Genomic DNA, 27,310 nt, shown 5'->3' with positions numbered 1-27,310 from the left:
AGGTGCCCCAGCAAAACTGGAGTCAATGGTTAATAGGGGGGAAACCCCTCTGCTGGTTGGAGTCACACCCAGCACAAAGGAAGATGGTTGAGGTGGTTGGAGGTCAACCATCTCAGTTCCAGTCATCACTGCAGGAGTTCCTCAGGGCCATGTCCTCTGCCCAACCATTTTCAGCTGCTTCATCAATGACCTTCATTCCAACATAAGGTCAGAAGTAGGGATGTTCGCTAATGACTGCACAATATTCAGCACCATTTGTGACCCCTCTGAAGCAGTCAATGTCTAAATGCATCAATACCTGGATAATATCCAGGCTTATGCAACAAGTGGCAAGCAACATTTGTGCCACACAAGTGCCAGGCAATGACCACCTTCAAAAATAGAGGATGTAACCATCACCCCTTGGCATTCAGTGGCATTACGACAGCTGAATCCCCCGACTATCAACATCCTGAGGGGTTACCATTGACCAGAAACTGAACTGGACCAGCCCTATAAATACTGTGGCTACAAGAGCAGGTCAGAGGCTGGGAATCCTGCGGCAAGTAACTCACCTCCTGACTCCCCAAAGCCTGTCCACCATCTACAAGGCACATGTTTAATAGAAGGGATGGAATATTCTCCACTTGCCTGGATAAGTGCAGCTCCGCCAGCACTGAATTAGCCCAACACCATCCTGGACAAAGCAGGCCGCTTGATTGGCACCCCATCCACAAATATTCACTCCTTTCACCAACACTGAACAATAACAGCAGTGTGTACCATCTACAAGATACACTGCAGGGACTCACTAAAACTCCTTAGGCAGCACCTTCCAAACCACTACCATCTAGAAAAACACGGCAGCAAGTACATGGGAAAACCCACCACCTTGAAGTTCCCCTCCAAGTCAATCACCATCCTGACTTGAGAATATAACGCCGTTCCTTCCCTGTCACTGAATCAAAATCCTGGAACCCCCTTCCCAACAACACTGTGGGTGTACCCACACCACAGGGACTGCGTGCTTCAGGAAGGCAACTCCCACCACCTTCTCAAGAACAACTGAGGATAAGCAATAAATGTTGGCCTGGCCAGTGATGCCACATCCTGTAAATGAATTTAAAGAAAGATGTACATAATACTTCTTCCAATTTAATGTACTGTATTTGGTATTCATGATGCAGTCACATCTAAATTGAGGCAATTGAATGCAAAATTGTTGGCATCTTTTGAAGAATACTTCTGTTCATTTCATAAGGTTAATACCAAACTTCCAATGGCCTGGCATTTTAATGCTCTGCCCCATGCCACTCTGACCACTCTGTCCTTGGTCTCCCTACACTCTTCCAATGAAATTCCATGCAAGCTCGGGGAGCACTTCACCTAATGATTAATAAAAGCAAAGTACTGCATATGCTGGAAACAGTCAGCAGGTCTGCCAGCATCTTATGACTCTTCTTTAGAACAATTCTGAAGAGCCATACAACCTAAAAGGTTAACTCTGTTCCTCTTACCATAGATGCTGCCAGACCTGCTGAGGTTTTCTAGCACTTTCTGCTTTGATTTAATCTTTGATTATCCCAGACATGTCCAACCTTTTCGCTCAGGTTGGTGGGGGATGGGGGGGGGGGCGACACATATACACATACCGGGTAGCACGGTAGCACAGTGGTTAGCACTGTTGCTTCACGTCAAGGACATGGGTTTGATTCCCAGTTTGGGTCACTGTCTGTCTGGAGTCTGCACGTTCTCCACATGTCTGCGTGGGTTTCCGCCGGTCCTCCGGTTTCCTCCCACAAGTCCCGAAAGATGTGCTGTTAGGTGAATTGGACATTCTGAATTCTCCCTCTGTGTACCCGGACAGGCGCCGGAATGTGGCGACTAGGGGATTTTCACAGTAACTTGATTGCGGTGTTAATGTAAGCCTACTTACATTAATAATAAAGATCATTATTATATTATCTTCACTCAAGGGGACAATGAGAATATTGCCTAAACAGAAGGTTCGGTAGAAGAATAAACTGGGGTTTTATGGAGAGAAAATACTTAAGCGCAAAAGTAAGGTGATGCAAAAGCAATAAATTGTATGTTGAATAAGACAAGTAATAAAAATGACCTGTGTGTGAAAGAGTCAACAAGTAACCTGAGACTGGGTGTAAGGAGCCTCACACTCACCCCCACACACTCACTCAGTCTCTCACACTCACCCCCACACATTCACTCAGTCTCTCACACACACCCACACATACTCACTCTCTCCCACACTCACCGCCACTCAGTCTCTCACACACTCAGTCTCTCACACTCACCCCCACACACTCACTCAGTTCCCACACCCACCCCCACACACTCACTCATCTCTCACACGCACCCCCATGCACTCACTCAGCTCTCACACTCACCCCCCACACACTCATTTAATCTCTCACACTCACCCCCCATACACTCACTCAGCTCTCACACTCACCCCCATGCACTCACTCAGCTCTCACACTCACCCCCACACATTCACTCAGCCTCTCACCCTGAAGGCGGAGTATAAGTACCTGGAGTCCTCCCCCGCAGGCAGTCTACTACCGAACTGCGGGGTAAACAGTCACGCTTAATAAAGCCTCATCGACTTCACTCTATTCGTCTCTCGGAGTCTTTGTGTGCTACAATTTATTAAGTGTGACTAAAAAGGACTATGGAGCTCAGGATCATCCCGGAATGCCTGAGGATCAGCCCCCACGCAGTGAACGCGGCAGCAGCTTTCAAGCACTGGCAGACTTGTTTTGAGGCCTACCTCAGAACGGCCACCGGCCGGGTCACAGAAGACCAAAAACTACAGGTCCTGCACTCGAGGTTAAGCACGGAGATTTTCTCTTTCATCGAAGACGCAGAGGATTTCCAGACGGCGTTCGCAGCACTAAAAAGTCTCTATGTCCGCCCAGTAAACCAGATCTACGCTCGCTATCAACTCGCAACGAGACGGCAAAGTCCCGGAGAATCGATAGATGAATTCTACGCCGCGCTACTAATTTTGGGACGAGCCTGCAGCTGCCCGTCGATGAACGCAAATGAACACACGGACATGTTAATGCGCGATGCTTTTGTGGCAGGTATGAACTCCTCCCAAATCTGCCAAAGACTTCTAGAAAAAGAGTCGCTAGGACTCTCAGAGGCACGGGCCCTAGCAGCCCCCCTAGACGTGGCCGCGTGAAATACCCGCGCCTACGGCCCCGACCGCGCGGCAGCCCATTGGGCACAGTACGTACCCGTCGCGACAAACCCACTCCCCCCCCCCCGGACACCCCACAGGCTTGCGCGGTCCAAACACCAAGTCGCACCGGGGGCGCCCGCTGCTATTTCTGCGGCCAGGCGAAACACCCCCGGCAGCGCTGCCCGGCCCGCGCAGCGATCTGCAAGAGCTGCGGGAAAAAGGGCCATTTCGCGGTTGTGTGCCGGTCCCGCGAGGTCGCCGCTGTCCCGGGAGAACAGGGAGCCCTGCACGCCGCTTACGCTCCCCAACCCCCTCTGCGCCCCATGTACGACCCGCAGGCGCCGCAGCCACTCTGGGTCCCGACAACCGCGGTCCCGGGAGAACAGGAAGCCCTGCACACCGCTTACGCTCCCCAACCCCCCCCCCCCCCGCCCCATGTATGACCCGCCAGCGCTACCACTTTGGGTCCCAGCCACCACGAGGGGAGGAAGGGCGCCGCCATCTTGCACCACCCCAGACCTGTACGACGCATGGGGCGGCCATTTTGTCCACCCCCGCCGCCATCTTGTGACCCCCTAGCCATGTGCGATGCATGGGGGCAGCCATTTTGTTCAACCCCGATGCCATCTTGGACGGCAACAACGGACCCCAGTGTCGAAGGCTCCACGGGGTTCGAAGAAGACGCTCAACTACTACAACCACGTCTCGCTTCAATAACGCTGGACCAAGCTCGGCCCCGGACACTCCAGACGACGACGACAACGGTGCTGATAAACGGGCACGAGACACCATGCCTAGTCGACTCCGGGAGCACGGAGAGTTTTATCCACCCCGACACGGTAAGACGCTGTTCTTTGACCACCCATCCCAGTGCACAAAAGATTTCCCTAGCTGCAGGATCCCACTCCGTACAGATCAAAGGCTTCTGCATAGTTACCCTAACGGTGCAGGGGAGGGAGTTCAAAAACTACAGGCTCTACGTCCTTCCCCAACTCTGCGCCCCCACATTACTGGGATTAGACTTCCAGTGCAATCTACAGAGCCTTACCTTCAAATTCGGCGGCCCAATACCCCCACTCACTATCTGCGGCCTCGCAACCCTCAAGGTGCAACCCCCGTCCTTGTTTGCAAACCTCACCCCGGATTGCAAACCCGTCGCCACTAGGAGCAGACGGTACAGCGCCCAGGACCGGACCTTCATTCGGTCCGAAGTCCAGCGGCTACTAAAGGAAGGCATAATCCAGGCCAGCAATAGTCCCTGGAGAGCACAGGTGGTAGTAGTAAAGACAGGGGAGAAGCAAAGGATGGTCATAGACTATAGCCGGACCATCAACAGGTACACACAACTAGACGCGTACCCTCTCCCCCGCATATCCGACATGGTCAATCGGATTGCCCAATATAAAGTCTTCTCCACCGTGGACCTCAAGTCCGCCTACCATCAGCTCCCCATCCGCCCAAGTGACCGCAAGTACACAGCCTTCGAGGCAGACGGGCGATTATACCATTTCCTAAGGGTCCCATTTGGCGTCACAAACGGGGTCTCTGTCTTCCAACGAGAGATGGACCGAATGGTTGATCAACACGGGTTGCGGGCCACGTTCCCGTATCTCGACAATGTAACCATCTGCGGCCACGATCAGCAGGACCACGACGCCAACCTCCAAAAATTCCTCCAGAACGCTGAAGCCTTGAACCTCACGTACAACGAGGACAAGTGCGTTTTTAGCACCAACCTGCTAGCCATCCTGGGCTACGTAGTGCGCAATGGGATAATAGGCCCCGACCCCGAACGTATGCGCGCCCTCATGGAATTTCCCCTCCCGCACTGCTCAAAAGCCCTGAAACGCTGCCTGGGGTTTTTTTCATACTACGCCCAGTGGGTCCCCCAGTACGCAGACAAGGCCCGCCCCCTAATACAGACCACGACCTTCCCTCTGTCGACAGAGGCTTGCCAGGCCTTCAGCCGCATCAAAGCGGATATCGCAAAGGCCACGATGCGCGCCATCGACGAGTCCCTCCCCTTCCAGGTCGAGAGCGACGCCTCCGACATAGCTCTAGCGGCCACCCTTAACCAAGCGGGCAGACCCGTGGCCTTTTTCTCCCGAACCCTCCACGCTTCAGAAATCCGCTGGAAATCAGTGGAAAAGGAAGCCCAAGCCATAGTGGAAGCTGTGCGACATTGGAGGCATTACCTGGCCGGCAGGAGATTCACTCTCCTCACGGACCAACAGTCGGTAGCCTTCATGTTCGATAATGCACAGAGGGGCAAAATCAAAAACGACAAGATCTTAAGGTGGAGGATCGAGCTCTCCACCTTCAACTACGAGATCTTGTATCGTCCCGGAAAGCTGAACGAGCCGTCCGATGCCCTATCCCGCGGCACATGTGCCAACGCACAAATTAACCGCCTCCAAACCCTCCACGAGGACCTCTGCCACCCGGGGGTCACTCGGTTTTACCACTTTATCAAGTCTCACAACCTCCCATACTCCTTAGAGGAGGTCCGTACAGTCACAAGGAACTGCCACATCTGCGCAGAGTGCAAACCGCATTTTTTCAGGCCGGATGGTGCGCACCTGATTAAGGCTTCCCGCCCCTTTGAACGTCTTAGTCTGGATTTCAAAGGACCCCTCCCCTCCACCGACCGCAACATATACTTCCTTAATGTGGTGGACGAGTACTCCCGCTTCCCATTCGCCATCCCCTGTTCTGACATGACCGCGGCCACAGTCATTAAAGCCCTGAACACCATATTCACACTGTTCGGTTGCCCCGCATACGTCCACAGCGACAGGGGGTCCTCTTTCATGAGTGACGAGCTGCGCCAGTTCCTGCTCAGCAACGGTATAGCCTCGAGCAGGACGACCAGCTACAACCCCCGGGGGAACGGGCAAGTAGAGAGGGAGAACGGCACGGTCTGGAAGACCGTCCTACTGGCCCTACGGTCCAGGGACCTCCCAGTTTCACGGTGGCAGGAGGTCCTTCCGGACGCCCTCCACTCCATCCGGTCACTACTGTGTACTAGCACTAACCAAACGCCTCATGAGCGGCTCCTTGTCTTCCCCAGGAAGTCCTCCTCTGGAACGTCGCTGCCGACCTGGCTGGCGGCCCCAGGACCCATCTTGCTCCGAAAGCACGTGCGGGCGCACAAGTCGGACCCGTTGGTCAAAAGGGTTCACCTCCTTCACGCGAACCCGCAGTACGCTTACGTGGAGTACCCCGACGGCCAACAGGACACGGTCTCTCTGCGAGATCTGGCGCCCGCCGGCAACACACACACACCCCCGACACCAATCACCCAAACCCCCCCCTTCCTGCCACCACCGCACCCCGCGACCGCCCCCTTCCCAGGAGGATCAGTCCTCCTCCCAGGCCCGACCAGGAATGAAGCCCAAGCTGAAACCGTAAGGCTCCCGGAGAAGACAACACCGAAACAAGCACCACCACCACCACCGGGGCCGAGGCGATCGACACGGACGACCAGACCGCCCGACCGACTCGTGGCGTCGATCTAACAGTACAATGTGGACTTTGTGGACTTTTAACGAGAACACTTTGTCTTTTCCTGACGATTACTGTAAATAGTTTGAAAAAAAAAAAAAACCTTGTACATACTGTTATACCATGTGAAAGTTTTCCTCCCAGGACCAGCCTTGTAAACCCTTACCACCATGCGAAGCATCACCCCGCCGGGTTCATTTTTAACAAGGGGTGCATGTGGTAGTATGCATTAGGGGTCATGTGGGACTGTGAAGCCATGATGTCATTGGCTGACAGATCCCGGGTCCTGGTTGGACGTTGACCTCTAGCTCCGCCCTGAAGGCGGAGTATAAGTACCTGGAGTCCTCCCCCGCAGGCAGTCTACTACCGAACTGCGGGGGAAACCGTCACGCTTAATAAAGCCTCATCGACTTCACTCTATTCGTCTCTCGGAGTCTTTGTGCGCTACAATGATATTAGCATAATTATCTTAGTTTCACTTTGAATTTAAAGGGACCTTCCAAAAAAAAACTGACTTTTCCCCAAAGCACATAGGTTCATCACAATATCCCTGACGTAGCCGGTTTTCGTATAAATGCCTGGGCAGTGGGTGCCAGTATATTAAGCAATCATGAAGGACATTACTGACAAATCCAATGCTTCTTTGCCTTTTGGTTAACATCAAGTGTCAGATTAAGCCCAAGATAAGGTGCAATGCCTTTTCCTGTTAGCTTGGATCTTGTCTGTCTCTCTTGTGGAGATGATGAATTGGCTTCAATTGAATTGTTTTTTGGAGCAAGCAATGAGGTGTCCACGCTTCGCATTGGCTTTGCAACTTTAAGGGTGGGATGAAAAAAATAATTAATTACTGACAAATCTATACCTGTCTGCAAACATACATTTTAGCAGGAGTCACTGGTTAGCAATCAGGAGTGGGTCCCTGCTTAAATTTCCTTTCTTTGATCCAAGACTGTTATAGCATCACAATTGTCAAAAAGAGATGCTAACTCAAAACAGACCTGGAATAAACTTAGAACTTTTCCAGTCCATTTACATCAATGCTATCCTGACTTACCAAGTGAGTTAAAGACAGAGTCCTGAACCAATTTTAGCAGTCTCATTTTTTTATTGTAATTGTTTAATTACTAAAGTAAATGCTTCAGTTCATGATGCATGGTTTTTATTAAAAGTAATCTGGCAAACGTTTGTTTATCACTTTGGTCAAACTGTCATTTAAAAGTAAGTCAATAATTATTTCTGTTAATTTTTTGTGGTTTTGTTATAAGAAATAAAAATTTGCTCATGAAGATAATACTGCTTTAATGTTTGTTAATCAGATTGAGATAATGAAACATCACTATAAAAGCATCCAACATTCATAGGTCTGGTATCACTTGGAAGTAATAGCTGAATTCCATTGGTTACCATGGCAAAACACATAAAACTAACACTGGAAGAATATCCTCTGTTGTGTTATTTGCTTGCTTTATTTCGCATACAGTGCGTTTGATTAAGGTTCCAAGCACGAATGCCAAATTTTTCGTCCAATATTTTCAAATATGTTGCAAACCTACTGGAGCATACATCTGTAGTCTAGTTCTTCCTGGCCTAGGACCTTAGCAGCCATTTTATGCCTAAAATGTTCAGGGCATCTGCCACACATGCTGGTTCTACTGGGCTGAGGTCCAAACAAAACCTGGCTACATATCTAACCATCGCTCCTTGACATTCAATCCACCACTATCAACATCCTGGAGGTTACCATTGATCAGAAACTGAACTGGACTAGCCATATTAATGCTGTGGCTAGCAGAGAAAGTCAAAGGCTAGGAATCCTGTAGTGAATAACTCACCTCCCGACTCTCTAAAACGTGTCCACCATCTACAAGGTACAAGTCAGGAGTGTAATGGAATACCCCCCACTTGCCTGGATGAGAGCAGCTCCAAAAACATTCACGAGACTTGACACCACATCATTCATGACAAAGCAGCCCACTTGATTACATTCAATCCCTCCACCACCGACAAACAGTGTCAGACTTGTATAACGTCCACAAGATGTACTGCAGGACCTCACTGTGGTAGTCACCACTGATGCATACATTAGGTGATTTGTGGTAAGGCCCTGTACTACAGGAGGGGTGTGTGTGTGTGGAACCTGCTGGTGCCAGGTCCCTGAGGGAGACAGTATCTTGGCGGCCGTCGGGGTACGCTAAGTAGGCGTACTGTGGGTTGGCTGTACCCTCTCAACCAATGGGTCCACTTTGTGGAGTCGGACGTGCTTACGGAGAAGGACCGGTCCTGGAGCAGTGAGCCAAGTCGGGAGCGACACCCTGGATGTGGACCTCCTGGGGAAGGTAAAAACACGTTCATGGGGGTGTGTTATTAGTGGCGGTGCACAATAGTGACCAGATGGAGTGTAGAGCGTCAGGGAGGACTTCCTGCCAGTGAGAGGCTGGGATGTTCCTGGACCGTAGGGCCAGCTGGACGGCCCTCCAAACCGTCTCATTCTCCCGTTCTACTTGCCCGTTCCCCCAGGGATGTAGCTGGTCATCCTGCTGGAGGCTATACCCCTGCTGAGCAGGAACTGACGCAGCTCATCGCTCATGAATGAGGATCCCCTGTCGCTGTGGACGTAGGCGGGGAAACCGAACAGAGTGAAGATGGTGTTGAGGGCTTTGATGACGGTGGCAGACGTCCTGTCGGGGCATGGGATGGCGAAGGGGAATCTGGAATATTCATCGACCACACTAAGGAAATACGTGTTACGGTCGGTGGAGGGGAGGAGCCCTTTGAAGTCCACGCTGAGGCGTTCAAATGGGCGGCAGGCTTTCACAAGGAGCGCACGGTCTGGCTGGTAGAAGTGCAGTTTGCACTCCGCGCAGACCTGGCAGCCTCTGGTGATTACCCTGACTTCCTCGACGGAGTGGGGCAGATTGCGAGCTTTGACCAGATGATACAATCGAGTGACCCCTGGGTGACAAAGGCTGTCATGTAGGGCCCGGAGTTGGTCCACTTGTGCACTGGCACATGTACCTCGGGAGAGGGCGTCTGGGGGCTCGTTGACTTTACCGGGGCGATACAAGATCTCGTAATCATAGGTGGAGAGATCGATTCTCCATCGCAAGATTTTATCATTTTTGATCTTGCCCCGCTGTGTGTTATTGAACGTGAATGCTACCGACCGTTGGTCTGTGAGGAGAGTCAATCTCTTACCGGCCAGGTAATGCCTCCAATGCCGCACAGCTTCAACAGTAGCTTGGGCCTCCTTTTCGACGTATGAGTGTCGAATTTCAGAGGCAGATAGGGTGCGGGAAAAGAATGCCACGGGTCTGCCTGCCTGGTTTAGAGTGGCGGCAAGGGCGACGTCTGAAGCATCGCTTTCTACTTGGAAAGGCAGTGACTCGTCCACTGCGCGCATCCCGGCCTTGGCGATGTCTGCTCTGATGCGGGCGAAAGCGAGTTGTGCCTCGGCCGCGAGGGGCAATTGGGTGGACTGGATGAGTGGGCGGGCCTTGTCCGCATAGTTTGGGACCCACTGAGCGTAGTAGGAAAAGAACCCCTGGCAGCTTTTGAAGGCCTTGGGGCAATGAGGGAGGGGAAGTTCCATGAGGGGGCGCATGCGGTCGGGGTCGGGCCCAAGAAGTCCGTTTTGGACGATATAGCCGAGAATGGCTAGCGGGGTCGTGCTTCTTTGTTGTAGGTCAGGTTGAGAAGAGTGGCAGTGCGGAGGAATTTATCGAGGTTGGCATCGTGGTCCTGCTGGTCATGGCCGCAGATGGTGACATTATCTAAGTACGGAAAGGTGGCCCGCGAACCGTACTGGTCGACCATTCGGTCCATCTCTCTTTGGAAGACCGAGTCCCTAAGAAAGTGGTAGAGGTGACCGTCACCTCAAAGGCAGTGTATGGCCGGTCCGACTTCCGGATGGGGATCTGGTGGTAGGTGGATTTCAGGTCAATTGTTGAGAAGACCCGGTACTGCGCAACCTGATTGACCATATCAGATATGGTGGGAGGGGGTACGCGTCGAGCTGTGTGTACCGATTGATGGTCTGGCTGTAGTCCACGACCATCCTGTGGTTCTCCCCAGTTTTAACCACTACTACTTGGGCTCTCCAGGGGCTGGTGCTGGCCTCGCTAATACCCTCCTAAAGCAGCCGCTGGACTTCGGACCTGATGAAGGTCTTGTCCTGGGTGCTGTACCGTCTGCTCCTAGTGGCAACGGGCTTGCAATCCGCAGTTAGATTGGCAAAAAGGGAGGGGGGATCGACCTTGAGGGTCACGAGGCCGCAAACGGTAAGGGGGGGTAAGGGCGCGCCGAATTTGAGGGTGAGGCTCTGGAGATTGCACTGGAAATTCAGGCCCAACAGGAGTGCAGCGCAGAGATTAGGAAGGACATAGAGGCGGAAGTTACTAAATTCTACGCCCTGGACCGTGAGGATGGCTGTACAAAAGCCTCGGGATCCGGAGTGGGATCCGGAGGCTAGGGGGATCCTTTGATTCGCAGGGTGGACCGCGAGTGAGCAGCGCCTTACCGTATCTGGGTGAACAAAGCTTTCGGTGCTCCCAGAGTCCAGCAGGCACGAGGTCGCACGGCCATTGATTTTAACGATCGTCGACGCGGTGGCCAGGTTGTGCGGGCAAGATTGGTCCAGCATCATCGAAGTGAGCTGCGGGTAGCTATCGGATGCTTCGGGTGGCGAGCGTGCGCGGTTGCGATGTCGTGATGTCCAGGGACCCTGTGGGGAACAAGATGGCGGCGCCCATGGTGCGCACATTGTGGGGTCGGGACAAGGTGGCGGCGCCCATGGTGCGCACATTGCAGGGTCGGGCCAAGATGGCCGTGCCCATGGGTCGCACGTGGACCCGGGAGGAGAAGATGGCGGCTCCCATTGTGCGTCTGGCGTGGGGGAAGGGGGCGATAGCGGGCGCGATCGCAGCGACTGCGCAGGCCTGGCACACAGCGGCGAAGTGGCCCTTTTTACTGCAGGCTTTACAAACTGCAGTGCGGGCCGGGCAGTGTTGGCGGGGGTGCTTGTGCTGACCACAGAAGTAGCAGCGGGGACCCCCAGGGTGCACGGATCGACGTGCGGCGCAGGTGTATTGGGAAGGCAGGGCCCTGGCTGAGGAGGTCGGCGGCGGGGTCCAGGAGGGGTAGGAAGGGGTAGAAGGGTGGGCAGTGCAGCGGGAGAGGTACGATTGTACGTTACGGGATGCGACCGTCATGGAGAGCGCCAAGGTTTTCGTCTCCGCCAGTTCGAGCGTGGCCCCTTCCAGCAATCGTTCTTGGATGCGGTCCGACGCAATCCCCGTCATGAAGGCATCGCGCATGAGGAGATTCACGTGTTCGCCGGCCGTGACGGCCTGACAGTCACTGTCCTGGACGAGTGGAATTAGGGCCCACCAGAAGTCTTCGATGGACTCACCAGGTAGTTGCGAGCGGGCGGTGAGTACATGCTTGGCGTAGAGCGTGTTCGCCTTCTGCGCGTAGTGTTCTTTGAGGAGTTCCACTGCTTTTGTGTAAGTCGTGGCGTCTTGGATCAACGGGAACACTCTGGAGCTCAGTCTGGAGTACAGGATGTTTATCTTCTGAGCCTTGGTTGGCGCGGGGTCCACCGCGTTGATGTAAGCCTCGAAACATGCTAGCCAGTGAGTAAAGTCTTTCCTGGCGTCGGGCGAGTGCGGATCCAGCTGCAGGCGATCGGGCTTAATTCGGATATCCATTCTGTGGAAAAAATGACTAATAAATTGATACACGATCAATTGCACAAAGACTAATGTTGGGTACAACTGTGGCTTTATTACAGTCAGATGCGTGGCCTCCTGCTGCAACTGGCGAAATGGCAGGGCACTGGAGGTCATGCATATTATACAGTTCTCCATGGGCGGAGCCAGCCGGCAGGAGCTACCGGCGAACCTGTAGTGCAGGTCCTACCTTACATCTCCTATTACAGTGGTTCACCACAGGTAAAATGAGTGTTGATCCCCTAGAGAGTGACAATAGGGAGTTAGTTGTTGATAATAAGGAAATAATAAGGACAGCACAGTGTCTCACAGGGCCAGGGATCCAGCTACATTTCTGTCCTGGGGTGACTGTGTGGAGTTTGCCCATCCTCCCAGTGTCTCTGTGGGTTTCCTCAATGTTCAAAGATGTGCAGGTTAGGTGGATTGGCCAAGCTAAATTGCCCCTTAGTGTTCAGGGATGTGCAGGTAGGTTACCGGGATTGAAAAGATGCAAGCAGACTCAGAAGTAACAAATATAACCCCTCTATTCAAGAGGGGAGGCAGAAAACAGGAAACTATAGTCCAGTTAGCTTGACAGCTGGCATGGAGAAGGTGTTGGAGTCAATGAGGTGATAGCTGGGCACTTAGAAAAACTCAAGGTAACTGAAAAGAAAATTGCATGGTTTTGTGAAAGGGAAATCATGTTTAACCAATTTATTTCAATTCTTTTGGGAGTAATATGTGTTGTTGATAAAGGGGAGCATATAGAAGTGACAAACAAGGGTAGGAAAACCAATGAAAGGAGGGCCATGAGATGGAGTGTTTATATGGACCATGTTGGTTAGGGTCTGTGTTTGGAGGAGAGGTGGGGGTGGCTATGTTATTGTGGGTTTTTTGTTTCTGTTTGATTTTTCTGTCAGAAGTGTAAAAATTATAAATGCCTTTATAAAATATTTTCTAGAACCTTAGTTAGGCCACACTTGGAGTATAGTGTTCAATTCTGGTCGCGACTCTACCAGAATGATGTGGAGGCTTTAGAGAGGGTGCAGAAGAGATTTACCAGGATGTTGCCTGGTATGGAGGGCATTAGCTATGAGGAGAGGTTGAATAAACTCGGTTTGTTCTCACTGGAACGACGGAGGTTGAGTATGACCTGATAGAGGTCTACAAAATTCTGAGGGGCATAGACAAGGTGGATAGTCAGAGACTTTTTCCCAGGGTAGAGGGGTCAATTACTCAGGGGCATAGGTTTAAGGTGCGAGGGGCAAGGTTTAGACGAGATGGCAAGTTTTTTACACAGAGGGTAGTGAGTGCCTGGAACTCGCTGCCGGAGGAGGTGGTGGAAGCAGAGACGATAGTGACGTTTCAGGGGCATCTTGATAAATACATGAATAGGATGGGAATAGAGGGATACGGACCCTGGAAGTGTAGAAGATTTTAGTTGAGACAGGCAGCGTGGTCGGAGCGGGCTAGGAGGGCCGAAGAGCCTGTTCCTATGCTGTACTTTTCTTTGTTCTTTATGCTTTCTTTTTTGTTCTCATGGAGTTGGAGGTAACATATTAGCCTGGATTGATGATTTGCTGGCTAGCAGAAAACAGAGAGTATGCATACATAGATCTTTGTCTGATTGGCAGGATGTGATAAGTAGAGTCCCGCGGGTGTCTTCGCTGGCACTTCAACATTTTACATCAATCACTTATATGAGAACAGCAAAAACATGGGGCGGGATTCTGTGGGAATCGGCGGGGCGGGCAACTCCGGCGCCGAGGAGTGGCGTGAACCACTCCGGCGCCGGGCCGCCCCAAAGGTGCGGAATCCTCCCTTCAGGGGCTAGGTTGGCGCCGGAGTGGTTTGCACTGCACCAGCCGGCGGGGAAGGTGCTTGGCACCACGCCGGCCGGTGCGAGTTTGTGCATGCGCGGGAGCGCCAGTGTGTGCTGGTGTCATCCCAGTTCATGCGCAGGAGGGTTCATCTCCGCGCCGGCCAAGGCAGAGGACCACAGCGGCCGCGCGGAAGAATAGAGTGCCCCCACGACACAGGCCCACCCGCGGATCATTGGCCCCGATCGCGGGCCAGGCCACCATGGGGGCACCTCCCGGGGCCAGACCCCCCCCCACCCCCCCCCCCCCCCCCCACCCCCCACCCCCCCCCCCCCCGAGGACCCCAGAGGCCGCCCACGCAGCCAGGTCCCCCCGGTAAGTACCGACTCTAATTTACGCCGGCGGGATCGGCCGAAAACAGGTGGGCCACTCGGCCCATCGTGGGCCGGAGAATCACCGGGGGGGGGTGCTGCCAGCGGTCGCCGAGGTCTCAAGGCTTAGAAATTCCATTAAGTCTCCCAGCCATACTGAGGCACAGGATGGAGCAACCGGCCTCCAATTCAATAGAATCCACCTCCTCACCATCAGTGAGGGAAAGGTTAAGACATAATTGGGTAACTCTAAATTTATTTTTAAAAAGGTGCACAGGGGACATGAGAAAGAGCTTTTTTACGCAGAAGATAGTGGGAATCTGGAATTCACTGCTCAAGTTGGTGGTGGAAACAGAGACGTTGGGCGAGATTCTCCGACCCCGCGCCGGGTCGGAGAATCGCCGGGGGCTGGCGTGAATCCCGCCCCCGCCGGTTGCCGAATTCTCCGGCACCAGATATTCGGCGGGGGCGGGAATCACCCCCCCCCCCCCCCCCCCCCCCCCCGCGATTCGCTGGCCCGGATGGGCCGAAGTCCCGCTGCTAGGATGCCTGTCCCGCCGGCGTGGATTAAACCACCTCTCTTACCGGTGGGACAAGGCGGCGCGGGCGGGCTCCGGGGTCCTGGGGCGGGGCGATCTGGCCCGGGAGGGGCATGATCGGGGCCCACCGATCCGCGGGCGGGCCTGTGCCGTGGGGGCACTCTTTTCCTTCCGCCTTCGCCACGGTCTCCACTGTGCATGCGCGGGGTGCCGTGAGTGGCCGCTAACGCTCCCGCGCATGCGCCGCCCGGCAATGTAATTTCCGCGCCAGCTGGCCGGGCACTTCCGCCAGCTGGCGGGGCGGAAATCAGTCCGGCGCGGGCCTAGCCCCTCAACGTTAGGGCTCGGACCCCCAAGATGCGGAGGATTCCGCACCTTTGGGGCGGCGCGATGCCCGACTGATTTGCACCGTTTTTGGCGCCGGTCGAGGCGGAAGAGACTCCCTCCACTGTGCATGCACGGGGTGCCGTGAGTGGCCGCTAACGCTCCTGCGCATGCGCCGCCCGGCAATGTCATTTCCGCGCCAGCTGGCCGGGCACTTCCGCCAGCTGGCGGGGCAGAAATCAGTCCGGCGCGGGCCTAGCCCCTCAACGTTAGGGCTCGGCCCCCCAAGATGCGGAGGATTCCGCACCTTTGGGGCGGCGTGATGCCCGACTGATTTGCGCCGTTTTTGGCGCCGGTCGGCGGACATCGCGCCGATACCGGAGAATTTCGCCCCTTAAACTCAATTCAAAAATACCTGGGGCGTCATTCTCCGCCGGCGGGAATCTCCGTTTTGCCGGCGCCCGGGGGTTTCCCGACGGCGTGAGGCTGCCCCGCAATGGGAAACCCCATTAACCGGCCGGTGTTACGGAGACTCCCGCCGGCCGGTCGGGGCAGAAATGTGGCGGGGCGTGTAGGAGAATTTCGCCCCTGGATCTGCACCTTAAGTGCTGTAAGATACAGACTATGGACCGCTAGGAAGGTGAGATTATAATAATAATAATCTTTATTAATGTCACATGTAGGCTTACATTAACACTGCAAATGAAGTTACTGTGAAAAGCCCCTAGTCGCCACACTCCGATTAGAAAGGGCACCTGGGCGATCTCAAGCTGGCATGGACAAGATGGGCCAATGGCCTTCCTCTCTGCAGTAATTTTTCTATGATAACCCCACATCCTGCTCCAGGCAGGAACGGAATATCCGGCAGGTACGACTGGAAAATTTTGGCTATCATTGAAACGTCAAGCATAGATTTTTATGAACTCACAGGGACAGGCAGGCAGATTTCCCCCAAAATGTAAAGAGCTGACCATTTAAATAGCTTGACAGTTCTACAAACCTTATCTGCTGTTTATCAGCATTTACACCTACTCTAAAATAATCGTAATTTGTGCACTGCAGGTAAGGCCCTCGGTCTAGCAAAAATGTGGTGTTTTTTAACTTGACACTGAGTGCAAATGGTCTTGCTGGGTTCTGGTTTTCCATGTGAGTCATGTTCCGCACCAGTTCCGCTACTGGCGGAAATAGGATCTGTCAAAAATCGGGGTGGGACTTCTGGATTCATGTTTCCAGCAGCATTTTGAATGAGCTGTGGAGTTTCCATGACTCCATGAAAATCTAGACCATTAACCCTGTTTCTATTCCACAGATGCTGCCAGACCTGCTGAGAAGTTCCAGCCTTTTTATGTTTTCATTTCAGATTTCCAGCATTTGTCGTATTCCGCTTTTGAATTAGTCAAAGAACTTTGTAATAATTTGCAAACAATGCATTGCTGGTCTCAATTTTCCTGGAGTCTTGAGGCATTATAATGATGTATCTATGTTAACATGGCCATTTACAGGATAAAATCTCCAGGAAATTTGTGTGAAAGTGCCTTACCCTATTCCATATTTTCCTGAATCCTTTCATGCACAATCAATGAATTGATGAAAATTAAACTCAAATAGTCTTATCAGCATTTTTGTAATGGACTGCTACTTTTCAAATGAACAGTAACTGCTTATTGATCTCTATATCCATTGGATCTTGCTTTTATACAACATAGTTATTAATTTGATTCACAAAATAAAATATACTTTGCTAAAGAGAAATGATTGGATAGAAAAAAGAATCAGGTAGCTAAGAGCTAACTTTTAATATTATCAGTTTTTGAAATGTACTTTGAGTCCAGAAATTAGAAACCATGTGTATTCAGTGATAGTTCTTATTGTAGTGCTCCATTTTAACTTAAAAAGGTTTAATGGGAAATTATGTTACTGATTAGTTCTGTCACTTTATCATTTTTAGGGTTTTCTCAAGACGCCTCGTGATAATAACCACAGTTATTAAATGACTTGGGGAAAGTCTCAGCCACAATAATGAAAGGGTTATCAAGCAGCCGAGGCCACCATCATGCAAGCATCTCTGATACCTCGTATGATGCATTGTGCCACCAACAGGAGAGAAAGCCATACATACTCAATCCAATTGATTCCCATGCTGGAGATTCCTATCCCAGTCAGCGGAACTCCTTTCACTCAGAGTGCATGGTTCCTATCAATGACCAATTGTCCAGTAGCACTTTCCCGAGAAGACATTATAGTTCACAGCACGATCTCAAGGATGAGTGTGCCCTGGTGCCTGCACCTCCATCAAATAAAACCAATCGCATCCCCGCCAACCTCCTGGACCAGTTTGAAAGACAACTCCCAATGCGTCGTGATGGGTTCCACACATTACAGTACAAACGGACAGCCCTGGAACACCGGAGTGAAAGCCCAGGAAGGATCCGCCACCTGGTTCACTCAGTGCAAAAGTTGTTTACTAAGTCACATTCGCTGGAAGGGCCCTCCAAAGGAAATACAAATGGCAATAAAACAAGCCCTGATGAGGTACATGCCCTGAGACGTGGCAAGCGCAGCAAGAGCAAAGATAGGAAGACAGAGCTGAAGAACAAGTCTAATATTTCAGGGTGGTGGAGCTCAGATGATAACTTGGATGGCGATGTGTGCATTTATCATGGGCCATCAAACGTTATGACCATGGGTCGATGTCCTGACCGTTCAACATCTCAATATTTCATGGAAGCTTATAATACTATCAGTGAGCAGACGTTAAAAACCTCCAGGAGCAATAATGACATGAAATGCACAACTTGTGTGAATATCCCATTGAACGTTGACACACAAATCATGAAGAAGAGCTCGTGGTCTTCAACGTTAACGGTGAGCCGAGCCCATGAAGTTTATCAGAAATCCTCGATGAATCTTGATAATAATACTGTCATGAAATCGGAAACGTGTCAGAAAGAGCGTTCGTGCCAATATCTCCAGGTATGCATCAAACACATAATCATTTCAGATCATACTATTGCTACAAATAATTGTTCACAAGTTTGGAAGTGTTTAGTACAACATGTGCACTGCCTCTGTTTTGTCAACTGTGCTGCAAACAACACAACATATAAAAGCATATCAAAACTGGAAAGAATCTGCTTTCCATTTATTATATTGATAGTTTCATTAAGGGACATTATTTTAAAAAACGTCTTTAGCAAATTACATCTTATTTGCTTACAAACACACAAGAATGACATAAATCGCATGAAAATATATCGTGGCGTCTTTGCTTGTGATGCTTTCAATAGATAATTACCAACTGATCTTCATTAAACCTTTATTTCTCATTTTTGCCATGTTTAACAATACACGCTTGATGTATATATATATATACATACATGATTGCATGACCGGACATTTTACAATACTGTTGAATTTTGATATGCTCAGTTATTTACTGGTTGTAAATTTCTTTGAAGTCCCTGGGGTGATTTAGTGAACCCGTGAGGCGTGGGTACACATCCCACCATGGCCACTAAATAACAGAAGAGGCCTAAAGCAGGATTTGTGCCGGTGAGATTTCAGAGTGCTTCCCAGCCCCACCGTCGATGTGGTCATTTCATGCCCCGGAAGAGCGCAAACCTGATTCATGTGAATTTGAACGTATTAGCGTCTGCTTAGCAGGCTTAATGTTGCATCTTCAGCCTCCAGCGAATCTTTCTACCACCCACTACTGCTTTTTACAAATGGAAACCAGGTGCCATGAACTCAGAGAGGGAGGAAGGTGGTGAGCCCCACTCTCTCCACTGAGCACCAGGGAGTCCAAGGGGAAAGAGGCTGCTGGGTAATTCCGGGAGGGGGACAGGGGCATGGGGGTGGGGGGGGGGGGACGGGGGGGGGGGGATTGTGAGGGTTGGGGGGTTAGCGGCTTTGGGAGAGGGTAAGAGAAAGAGGAGGTCAAGGTCAGAAGGCTTCACTCATTGGGGGGTTGCGGTTTGTGTTGGTGGTCTTTCAGTCAGTTGTCTGTGATGTGTAACGTTGCTTTCAATGCTGTGGAAGTCTGCGGTGAGTGCTGTGTGAGAATGCAGTCTGTGTGGCATGAGGGGCAGCAGTCTGTGACATGGGAGTCTGCTGCAGGGGTGTCTTACGCTGGGGCGCCTGCAGGGCACATAGGGTGGTTGAGATGTGATCAGAGCCATGGAGCCAGGCCAGATGAGCTGGGTGGATGAGACCCCGAAGGGGAAAGTAATTCGGTGCCCGCTGAGGAGCCTGAGGATGGGGGACAGGTGAGGCTGAGGGTGCGCATTGGCAGGAGAGCTCGAGATGCTCTCTTCGCCTCCTGCTTCCTGGATGAAAACTAACTCGCTGGCCTACGGCTGTGCCTGAGTTACTTCGGTCTCAGGAAGGGTGGATCCAGATTGGCTGGGCACTCCCAGGGTCTCCTGGGTGGAAAGACCCAGGTTATGCTCCAGTGGCTCCTCCTCATTCTCTGTGCCTGTGGGGCCCCTAGCTTAATCCATGTGATGGAGTGGCAGCTGGAGGCAGATCCAGAAGCCTCGTTGTCATCTGGCTCTGCCAGCCCTGGAGGCTCACCATTGTCTGCACCATGAAGTTGAAGCTCTCAGCTATGTTCCTCAGGGACTGAACCATGCTTCAGACAACTCCCGCCTTGGATCTGACTTTGACCCCCAGGCCCCGCCCTTGCAGTGTTGGCCTGGGTGCCACGCATTGCCGGCACCATCTCCTGTGTGGGAAGGCTTTGGAGCACCTCCCTTCAACCTTGCTGTCACAGGAATGTCGCTGATACCCCTCCTGATATTCCTGGCTCTGCCTTTGTATCTCTAGCAGCTGTGGGATGAACAAGTCTAAAGGTATGCCATCTGGCTGGGGCACAGCTGAGTCCTGGGATCCTCTGACTGTTTGATCACTGGGACGCTCCTGCCTCCACCTGATGTTTATCAGAAGCAGTGTGGTGCTCACTAGATAGTGACTCAGAAGCCTGCCTGCTCAGATCGCCCATTGAGGTGTATATCTCTGCGTGGTGGATGATGCAGGTGAGAGGCGTGACCCATCTTAAAGTGTCCTCTCCTGACATCTCCTCCAGGGTCGTGTCGAGGGTGGGCGATGGGACCCTGCTGGTGGACGGGCCAGGTTGACTGGGTGATGTTACTGCAACAATAGGAACATGGTATTAGTACATGGCCACGGCAATAATCTGGGATACATAGAACTCACTTGAGTTTTGTCATCTGGATGAATGTGCAGTGGCTCCTCACTTTTCTCTCACAGGCCCACCTCGCTCTCAGCACAAGCCCTCTCCTGCTCCTCCCTTACAAGCTCCAGAGATCTCTTCTTAAACGGAGTCAGGATCTTCAGCCCTGTCATTCCAAAGTCCATCTCTGCTCACTCATGGTGGTTGTGAGCAAGCTTATCCTGCAGGAACACAATGTGGATGATGGTAACTGGCCGCCTGATGGGTCAGATATCGATGAAACCTGGCATGTGTGGGCACGGCGCGTGAGCAGGGAGGGGGTGTGAGGAAAGGAGTCCCAGTGGGTGTGGGGATTCTTCTGAGAGGTCGGGTGATGGGGCCCTGCTAGGTGGCAACATGTTGGTCGAGGTTACATTCTGAGGGGTGGCGGCAAGGTGGAGTGCAGAGAGGGCACAGGGAGGACCTACCCTGGTAGAACAGAGTAGGCCATTCACCTTCTTGAGGCATTGCACCCCTATCCTCTTGTGGAGGGTGCTGGCACTGACCAGTGCTGCTATTCTTCCAGGCGAGTGTGTCATCTTGCAGAGGGTCTCCTGCCAGCCTGAGGGTAGATTATTCCCCTTAATGAAGCAGGGAGCAGGTTTCTTCACTGCCATCCTCCTGACTTGACTGTGAGCAAGTGCTGTGGAACTGTTTCAGTGCAGACCCCCCTTAACAGAACTTCTCAGGTGACCCCCGGGGCCGATGACCCACGGGGCAGACGAATCAGATGCCTCGCACACCATAGGTGCTGCAGTTTTCACGTGGGGACTTTTTTTTCTAACTGACTAAAAGTTGTGATCTGGATCACGCCACCGGGACCGACAGGATTTGCACCGGATAGGGCAGCACGGTGGCGCAGTGGTTAGCACAGCTGCCTCATGGCACCGAGGACGTGGTTCGAACCCGACCCGGATCACTGTCCGTGTGGAGTTTGTACATTCTCCCCATGTCTTCGTGGGTCTCACCCCCACAACCCAAAGATGTGCATGGTAGGTGGATTGGCCATGCTAAATTGCGCCTTAATTGGAAAAGCCTTTTACAAAAAAAAAAAATGATTTGCACCAGGTTTCACGCCAAAACGTAACCAAATTTTGGGAAAATTCCACCCTTGTCTTTGAATCTTCTCAAACTAATGTCCCATTCGTGGGACAGCAGATTGTCCAATAGAAACTTTTGTGATCCAAAATCTTTGATTTTCTGCTTACAATGGAATTTTCCAGAAAGGTTTGAAAAAACTATGATGTATGAGTGGAGTTGTGGCAATTATTATGTCCAGGGAATTTACTTGTAACTGATTTACTCTAATCTTACACCAAAGCATTACTATGTGCAGATTTATTTTTCCTTGATCATTTGCATTGCCCCTGAATTATGCCTGCCAAAGTCTCAGAAAGTACATTAATGGCGTGCAGCCCCCATGCAAAAGACCAGGGAATACTGGTTTCTTCCTGTATTCACGCCATTTCTGAGATAACCTCCAAACTTTTCGGCATAACACAATTAAAAGTCACATGGCAGGATTCTCCTTGGGAGACTATGGGCGTGATTCTCTGATCCCGAGGCTAAGTGTTGACGTCGTCGTAAACGCTGTCGCGATTCTGACCCCTACAGGGGGCCAGCACGGAACTGTCCCGCCGGGTAAGACCAGGTGTGAATGGCACCGGCAGGACTCGGGTTTTTTTGTATGGTCGCTCGACCCATCCCGTAGAGCGGCCCCCGACCAGCGCTCCGGAGAATCGGTGGACTGGCATCGGAGTGGCGTCACGCAATTCGCAGCTGTCCCGGCGATTCTCCAGCCCGGCCTGGGCTGAGAGAATCCCGCCCTATCTTATCCCCCCAGAGCTGAATTGCATCTGATTTGCGTTCAGGCTGGAAAGGCAAATCGGGAAGCTATTCCCAATCTTTAGCTATGCAGATGTTTGTATGGCATAGATTGCAAGGGATTTCCTAGGGCATCTCACTATCGCTGACACTGCTTTGAAACTCACCTGGAAAATACACCTTTTGGCTCAGGTAGAGGAAGCAGTATCTGTCAATTACCGGAAAGAGAAAACCAGTCAACTGCGTTTAAATCCCCTCAGATCCTAAATTTGGATCACATTCATTTATTTTTCTTTGATATTGATTTTACTAGTGTTGCTCTCTCTGGTTGTTTCTAAATATGGCGGTCAATATGGTTGCCTTCCTTAATTCTAATTACGTTTGCTTTAGAGTTGCCAGGTATCTTTCGATACCGCTACAAGGTTCAAACCCGAATACTGATCAAAGAGTCGGTACACCAGTTAGTTAGTTCAAAGTCAATACTATTTATTTACATACACAGCAATATATACTCATGCACAAAATACTACAGATTAGCAGTATTTCATCAAGGATGTCTCGGAGCAGTTGCAGGACATTCTGGGGGGGTGGGGGGGGGGGGGGCGGTGGTGAACAGCCAGCGGCCGTGGTGCACATAGGCACCAACGATATGGGTAAAAAATGGGATAAGGTCCTACAAGCTGAATTCAGGGAGTTAGGAGTTAAACTAAAAAGTAGGACCTCAAAGGTAGTAATCTCAGGATTGCTACCAATGCCACGAGCTAGTCAGAATAGGAATGTCAGGGTAGATAGGATGAATGCGTGGCTCAAGAGATGGCGCAAGAGGGAGGGATTCAAATTCCTCGGGCAATGGAACCGGTTCTGGGGGAGGTTGGACCAGTTCAAACTGGACGGTCTGCACCTGGGCAGGACTGGAACCGATGTCCTGTGAGGGGGCGTTTGCTAGAGCTGTTGGGGAGGGTTTAAACTAATGTGGCAGGGGGATGGAAACCGATGCAGGAAGTTGGAAGGTAGTAAAACAGGGACAGTAACAAAAGGCAGTAAGGGGGAAAGTGTAAGGCAGAGAAGCCATAGTCAAAAATCAAAAAGGGCGACAGTACAAGGTACAGTGACTGAGGGGAGCTCAGTGAATAGGCCCAGTAATACTAAAAGGAATAAAACGGGAAGTAAAAACATAAATGGTAAGCGACGTGGCAGGTTGTTACGTGAAGATATGGGTTCAACAACAAGGAAAATTAGGAGAAAAGTTGAGAGGAAATATAACTTAGGAGAGGTTACTGATCGAGGTGTTAAGATTCAAAACAGAGGTAAAAAAGCCAACATAAGTGTACTTTACCTGAATGCTCGTAGTTTCGGAATAAGGTAAATGAGTTGATGGCGCAAATCGATGGTGAATGACTATGATTTAGTGGCTATTACTGAAACATGGTTAAAGGATGGTCACAACTGGGAATTAAATATCCGAGGGTATCAAACTATTCGGAAGAACAGAGTGGATGGTAAGGGAGGTGGTGTAGCTCTGTTATTTAAGGATGACAGCCAGGCAATAGTAAGGGATGACATCGGTGCTATGGAGGATAAGGTTGAATCCATTTGGGTGGAAATCAGGAATAGTAAGGCTAAAAAGTCACTGATAGGAGTAGGCCACCAAATAGTAACATTATGGTGGGGCAGGCAATAAACAAAAAAATAACGAATGCATGTAGAAATGGTACAGCAGTTATCATGGGGGATTTTAATCTACATGTCAATTGGTTTAACCAGGTCGGTCAAGGCAGCCTTGAGGAGGAGTTTATAGAATGTATCCACGATAGTTTCCTAGAACAGTGTGTAATGGAACCTACGAGGGAACAAGCGGTCCGAGATCTAGTCCTGTGTAATGAGACAAGATTGGTTCATGATCTCATAGTTAGGGATCCTGACAGAAGGAGCGATCACAATATGGTGGAATTTAAAATACAGATGGAGGGTGAGAAGGTAAAATCAAGCACTAGTATTTTGTGCTTAAACAAAGGAGATTACAATGGGATGAGAGAAGAACTAGCTAAGGTAGACTGGGAGCTAAGACTTTATGGTGAAACAGTTGAGGAACAGTGGAGAACCTTCCAAGCGATTTTTCACAGTGCTCAGCAAAGGTTTATACCAACAGAAAGGAAGAACGGTAGAAAGAGGGAAAATCGACCGTGGTTATCTCAGGAAATAAGGGAGAGTATCAAATTGAAAGAAAAAGCATACAAAGTGGCAAAGATTAGTGGGAGACTAGAGAACTGGGAAATCTTTAGGGGGCAACAGAAAGCTACTAAAAAAGCTATAAAGAAGAGTAAGATAGGTTATGCAAGTAAACTTGCTCAGAATATAAAAACAGACAGTAAAAGTTTCTACAAATATATAAAACAAAAAAGAGTGGCTAAGGTAAATATTGGTGCTTTAGAGGATGAGAAGGGAGATTTAATAATGGGAAATGAGGAAATTGCTGAGGAACTGAACAGGTTTTTTGGGTCGGTTTTCACAGTGGAAGACACAAATAACATGCCAGTGACTGATAGACATGAGGCTATGACAGGTGAAGACCTTGAGAGGATTGTTATCACCAAGGAGGTAGTGATGGGCAAGCTAATGGGGCTAAAGGTAGACAAGTCTCCTGGACCTGATGGAATGCATCCCAGAGTGCCAGAAGAGATGGATAGGGAAATTGCAAATGCACTAGTGATAATTTACTAAAATTCACTAGACTCTGGGGTGGTCCCGGCGGATTGGAAATTAGCAAACGTGACACCACTGTTCAAAAAAGTAGGTAGGCAGAAAGCGGGTAATTATAGGTCAGTGAGCTTAACTTCGGTAGTAGGGAAGATGCTGGAATCTATCATCAAGGAAGAAATAGCGAGGCATCTGGATGGAAATTGTCCCATTGGGCAGACGCAGCATGGGTTCATAAAGGGAAGGTCGGCTTAACTAATTTAGTGGAATGTTTTGTGGACATTACCAGTGCGGTAGATAACGGGGAGCCAATGGATGTGGTATAATCTGGATTTCCAGAAAGCTTTTTACAAGGTGCCACACAAAAGGTTGCTGCATAAGATAAAGATGCATGACATTAAGGGTAAAGTAGTAGCATGGATTGAGGATTGGTTAATTAATAGAAAGCAAAGAGTGGGGATTAATGGGTGTTTCTCTAGTTGGCAATCAGTAGCTAGTGGTGTCCCTCAGGGATCAGTGTTTGGCCCACAATTGTTCACAATTTACATAGATGATTTGGAGTTGGGGACCAAGGGCAATGTGTCCAAGTTTGCAGACGACACTAAGATGAGTGGTAAAGCAAAAAGTGCAGAGGATACTGGAAGTCTGCAGAGGGATTTGGATAGGTTAAGTGAATGTGCTAGGATCTGGCAGATGGAATACAATGTTGACAAATGTGAGGTTATCCATTTTGGTAGGAATAACAGCAAAAGGGATTATTATTTAAATGATAAAATATTAAAACATGCTGCTGTGCAGAGAGACCTGGGTGTGCTAGTGCATGAGTCGCAAAAAGTTGGTTTACAGGTGATTAAGAAGGCAAATGGAATTTTGTCCTTCATGGCTAGATGGATGGCGTTTAAGACTAGGGGGGTTATGCTGCAATTGTATAAGGTGTTAGTGAGGCCGCACCTGGAGTATTGTGTTCAGTTTTGGTCTCCTTACTTGAGAAAGGACGTACTGGCACTGGAGGGTGTGCAGAGGAGATTCACTAGGTTAATCCCAGAGCTGCAGGTGTTGGATTACGAGGAAAGGTTGAGTAGACTGGGACTGTACTTGATGGACTTTAGAAGGATGAGGGGGGATCTTATAGAAACATGTAAAATTATGAAGGGAGTAGATAGGATAGTGCGGGCAGGTTGTTTCCACTGGCGGGTGAAAGCAGAACTAGGGGGCATAGCCTCAAAATAAGTGGAAGTAGATTTAGGACTGAGTTTAGGAGGAACTTCTTCACCCAAAGGGTTGTGAATCTATGGAATTCCTTGCCCAGTGAAGCAGTTGAGGCTCCTTCATTAAATGTTTTTAAGATAAATATAGATAGTTTTTTGAACAATAAAAGGATTAAGGGTTATGGTGTTCGGGCCGGAAAGTGGAGCTGAGTCCACAAAAGATCAGCCATGACCTTTTTTTAAAAATATATATTTTATTCAAGTTTTTTGGCCAAACATAACAATACATAGTGTTTCTTTTACACAACAATAAAGCAGTATAAATAACCGTGGCCAGTTTTAAACAAATAAATAAGTAATACATAAACAAAAACAAAAAACAAAACTAAATGGCAACTGCCTTGTCCAAAATAAATACTCTCCAAAAATACAATCCAACAATCCTATATACAATTACATATACCAGATACCTATACATTTACAATAACATCCCTGAGAGTCCGTCCGATTCCTCCCCCCGCCCTCCCCCCCCCCCTCCCCCCTGGGTTGCTGCTGTTGTCTACTTCTTTTCCATTCCCTCTATCTTTCTGTGAGGTAGTCGACGAAGGGTTGCCACTGCCTGGTGAACCCCTGAGCCGAACCCCTTAACACGAACTTAATCTGTTCTAACTTTATAAACCCTGCCATATCGTTTATCCAGGTCTCCACACCCGGGGGTTTGGCTTCCTTCCACATTAACAATATCCTGCGCCGGGCTACAAGGGACGCAAAGGCCAACACGTCAGCCTCTCTTGCCTCCTGCACTCCCGGCTCTTCTGCAACCCCAAATATAGCCAACCCCCAGCTTGGTTCGACCCGGACCCCCACCACCTTCGAAAGCACCTTTGCCACCCCCACCCAGAAC

At 50.4% G+C, this 27,310-nt stretch overlaps 1 protein-coding gene across 2 annotated transcripts in view; it reads left to right on the top strand.

Annotated features, from left to right (window-relative positions):
* dlgap1a (discs, large (Drosophila) homolog-associated protein 1a) overlaps nucleotides 1-27,310 on the top strand; it is a 1,321,170-nt gene that overhangs the window by 899,338 nt on the left and 394,522 nt on the right. For both annotated transcript variants that reach the window (XM_072467915.1, XM_072467917.1), the window contains exon 5: nucleotides 17,396-18,420. In XM_072467915.1, the coding sequence (XP_072324016.1) occupies nucleotides 17,467-18,420 (954 nt within the window). In that variant the 5' untranslated portion in view covers nucleotides 17,396-17,466. The remainder of the gene's footprint in view (nucleotides 1-17,395; nucleotides 18,421-27,310) is intronic.

The sequence above is a fragment of the Scyliorhinus torazame genome, chromosome 11 (genome assembly GCF_047496885.1).
Source record: "Scyliorhinus torazame isolate Kashiwa2021f chromosome 11, sScyTor2.1, whole genome shotgun sequence".
Taxonomy (NCBI): Eukaryota; Metazoa; Chordata; class Chondrichthyes; order Carcharhiniformes; family Scyliorhinidae; genus Scyliorhinus; species Scyliorhinus torazame.
The sequence above is the reverse complement of the archived record's forward strand: the minus strand, read 5'-3'. Positions and strand labels throughout refer to the sequence as shown.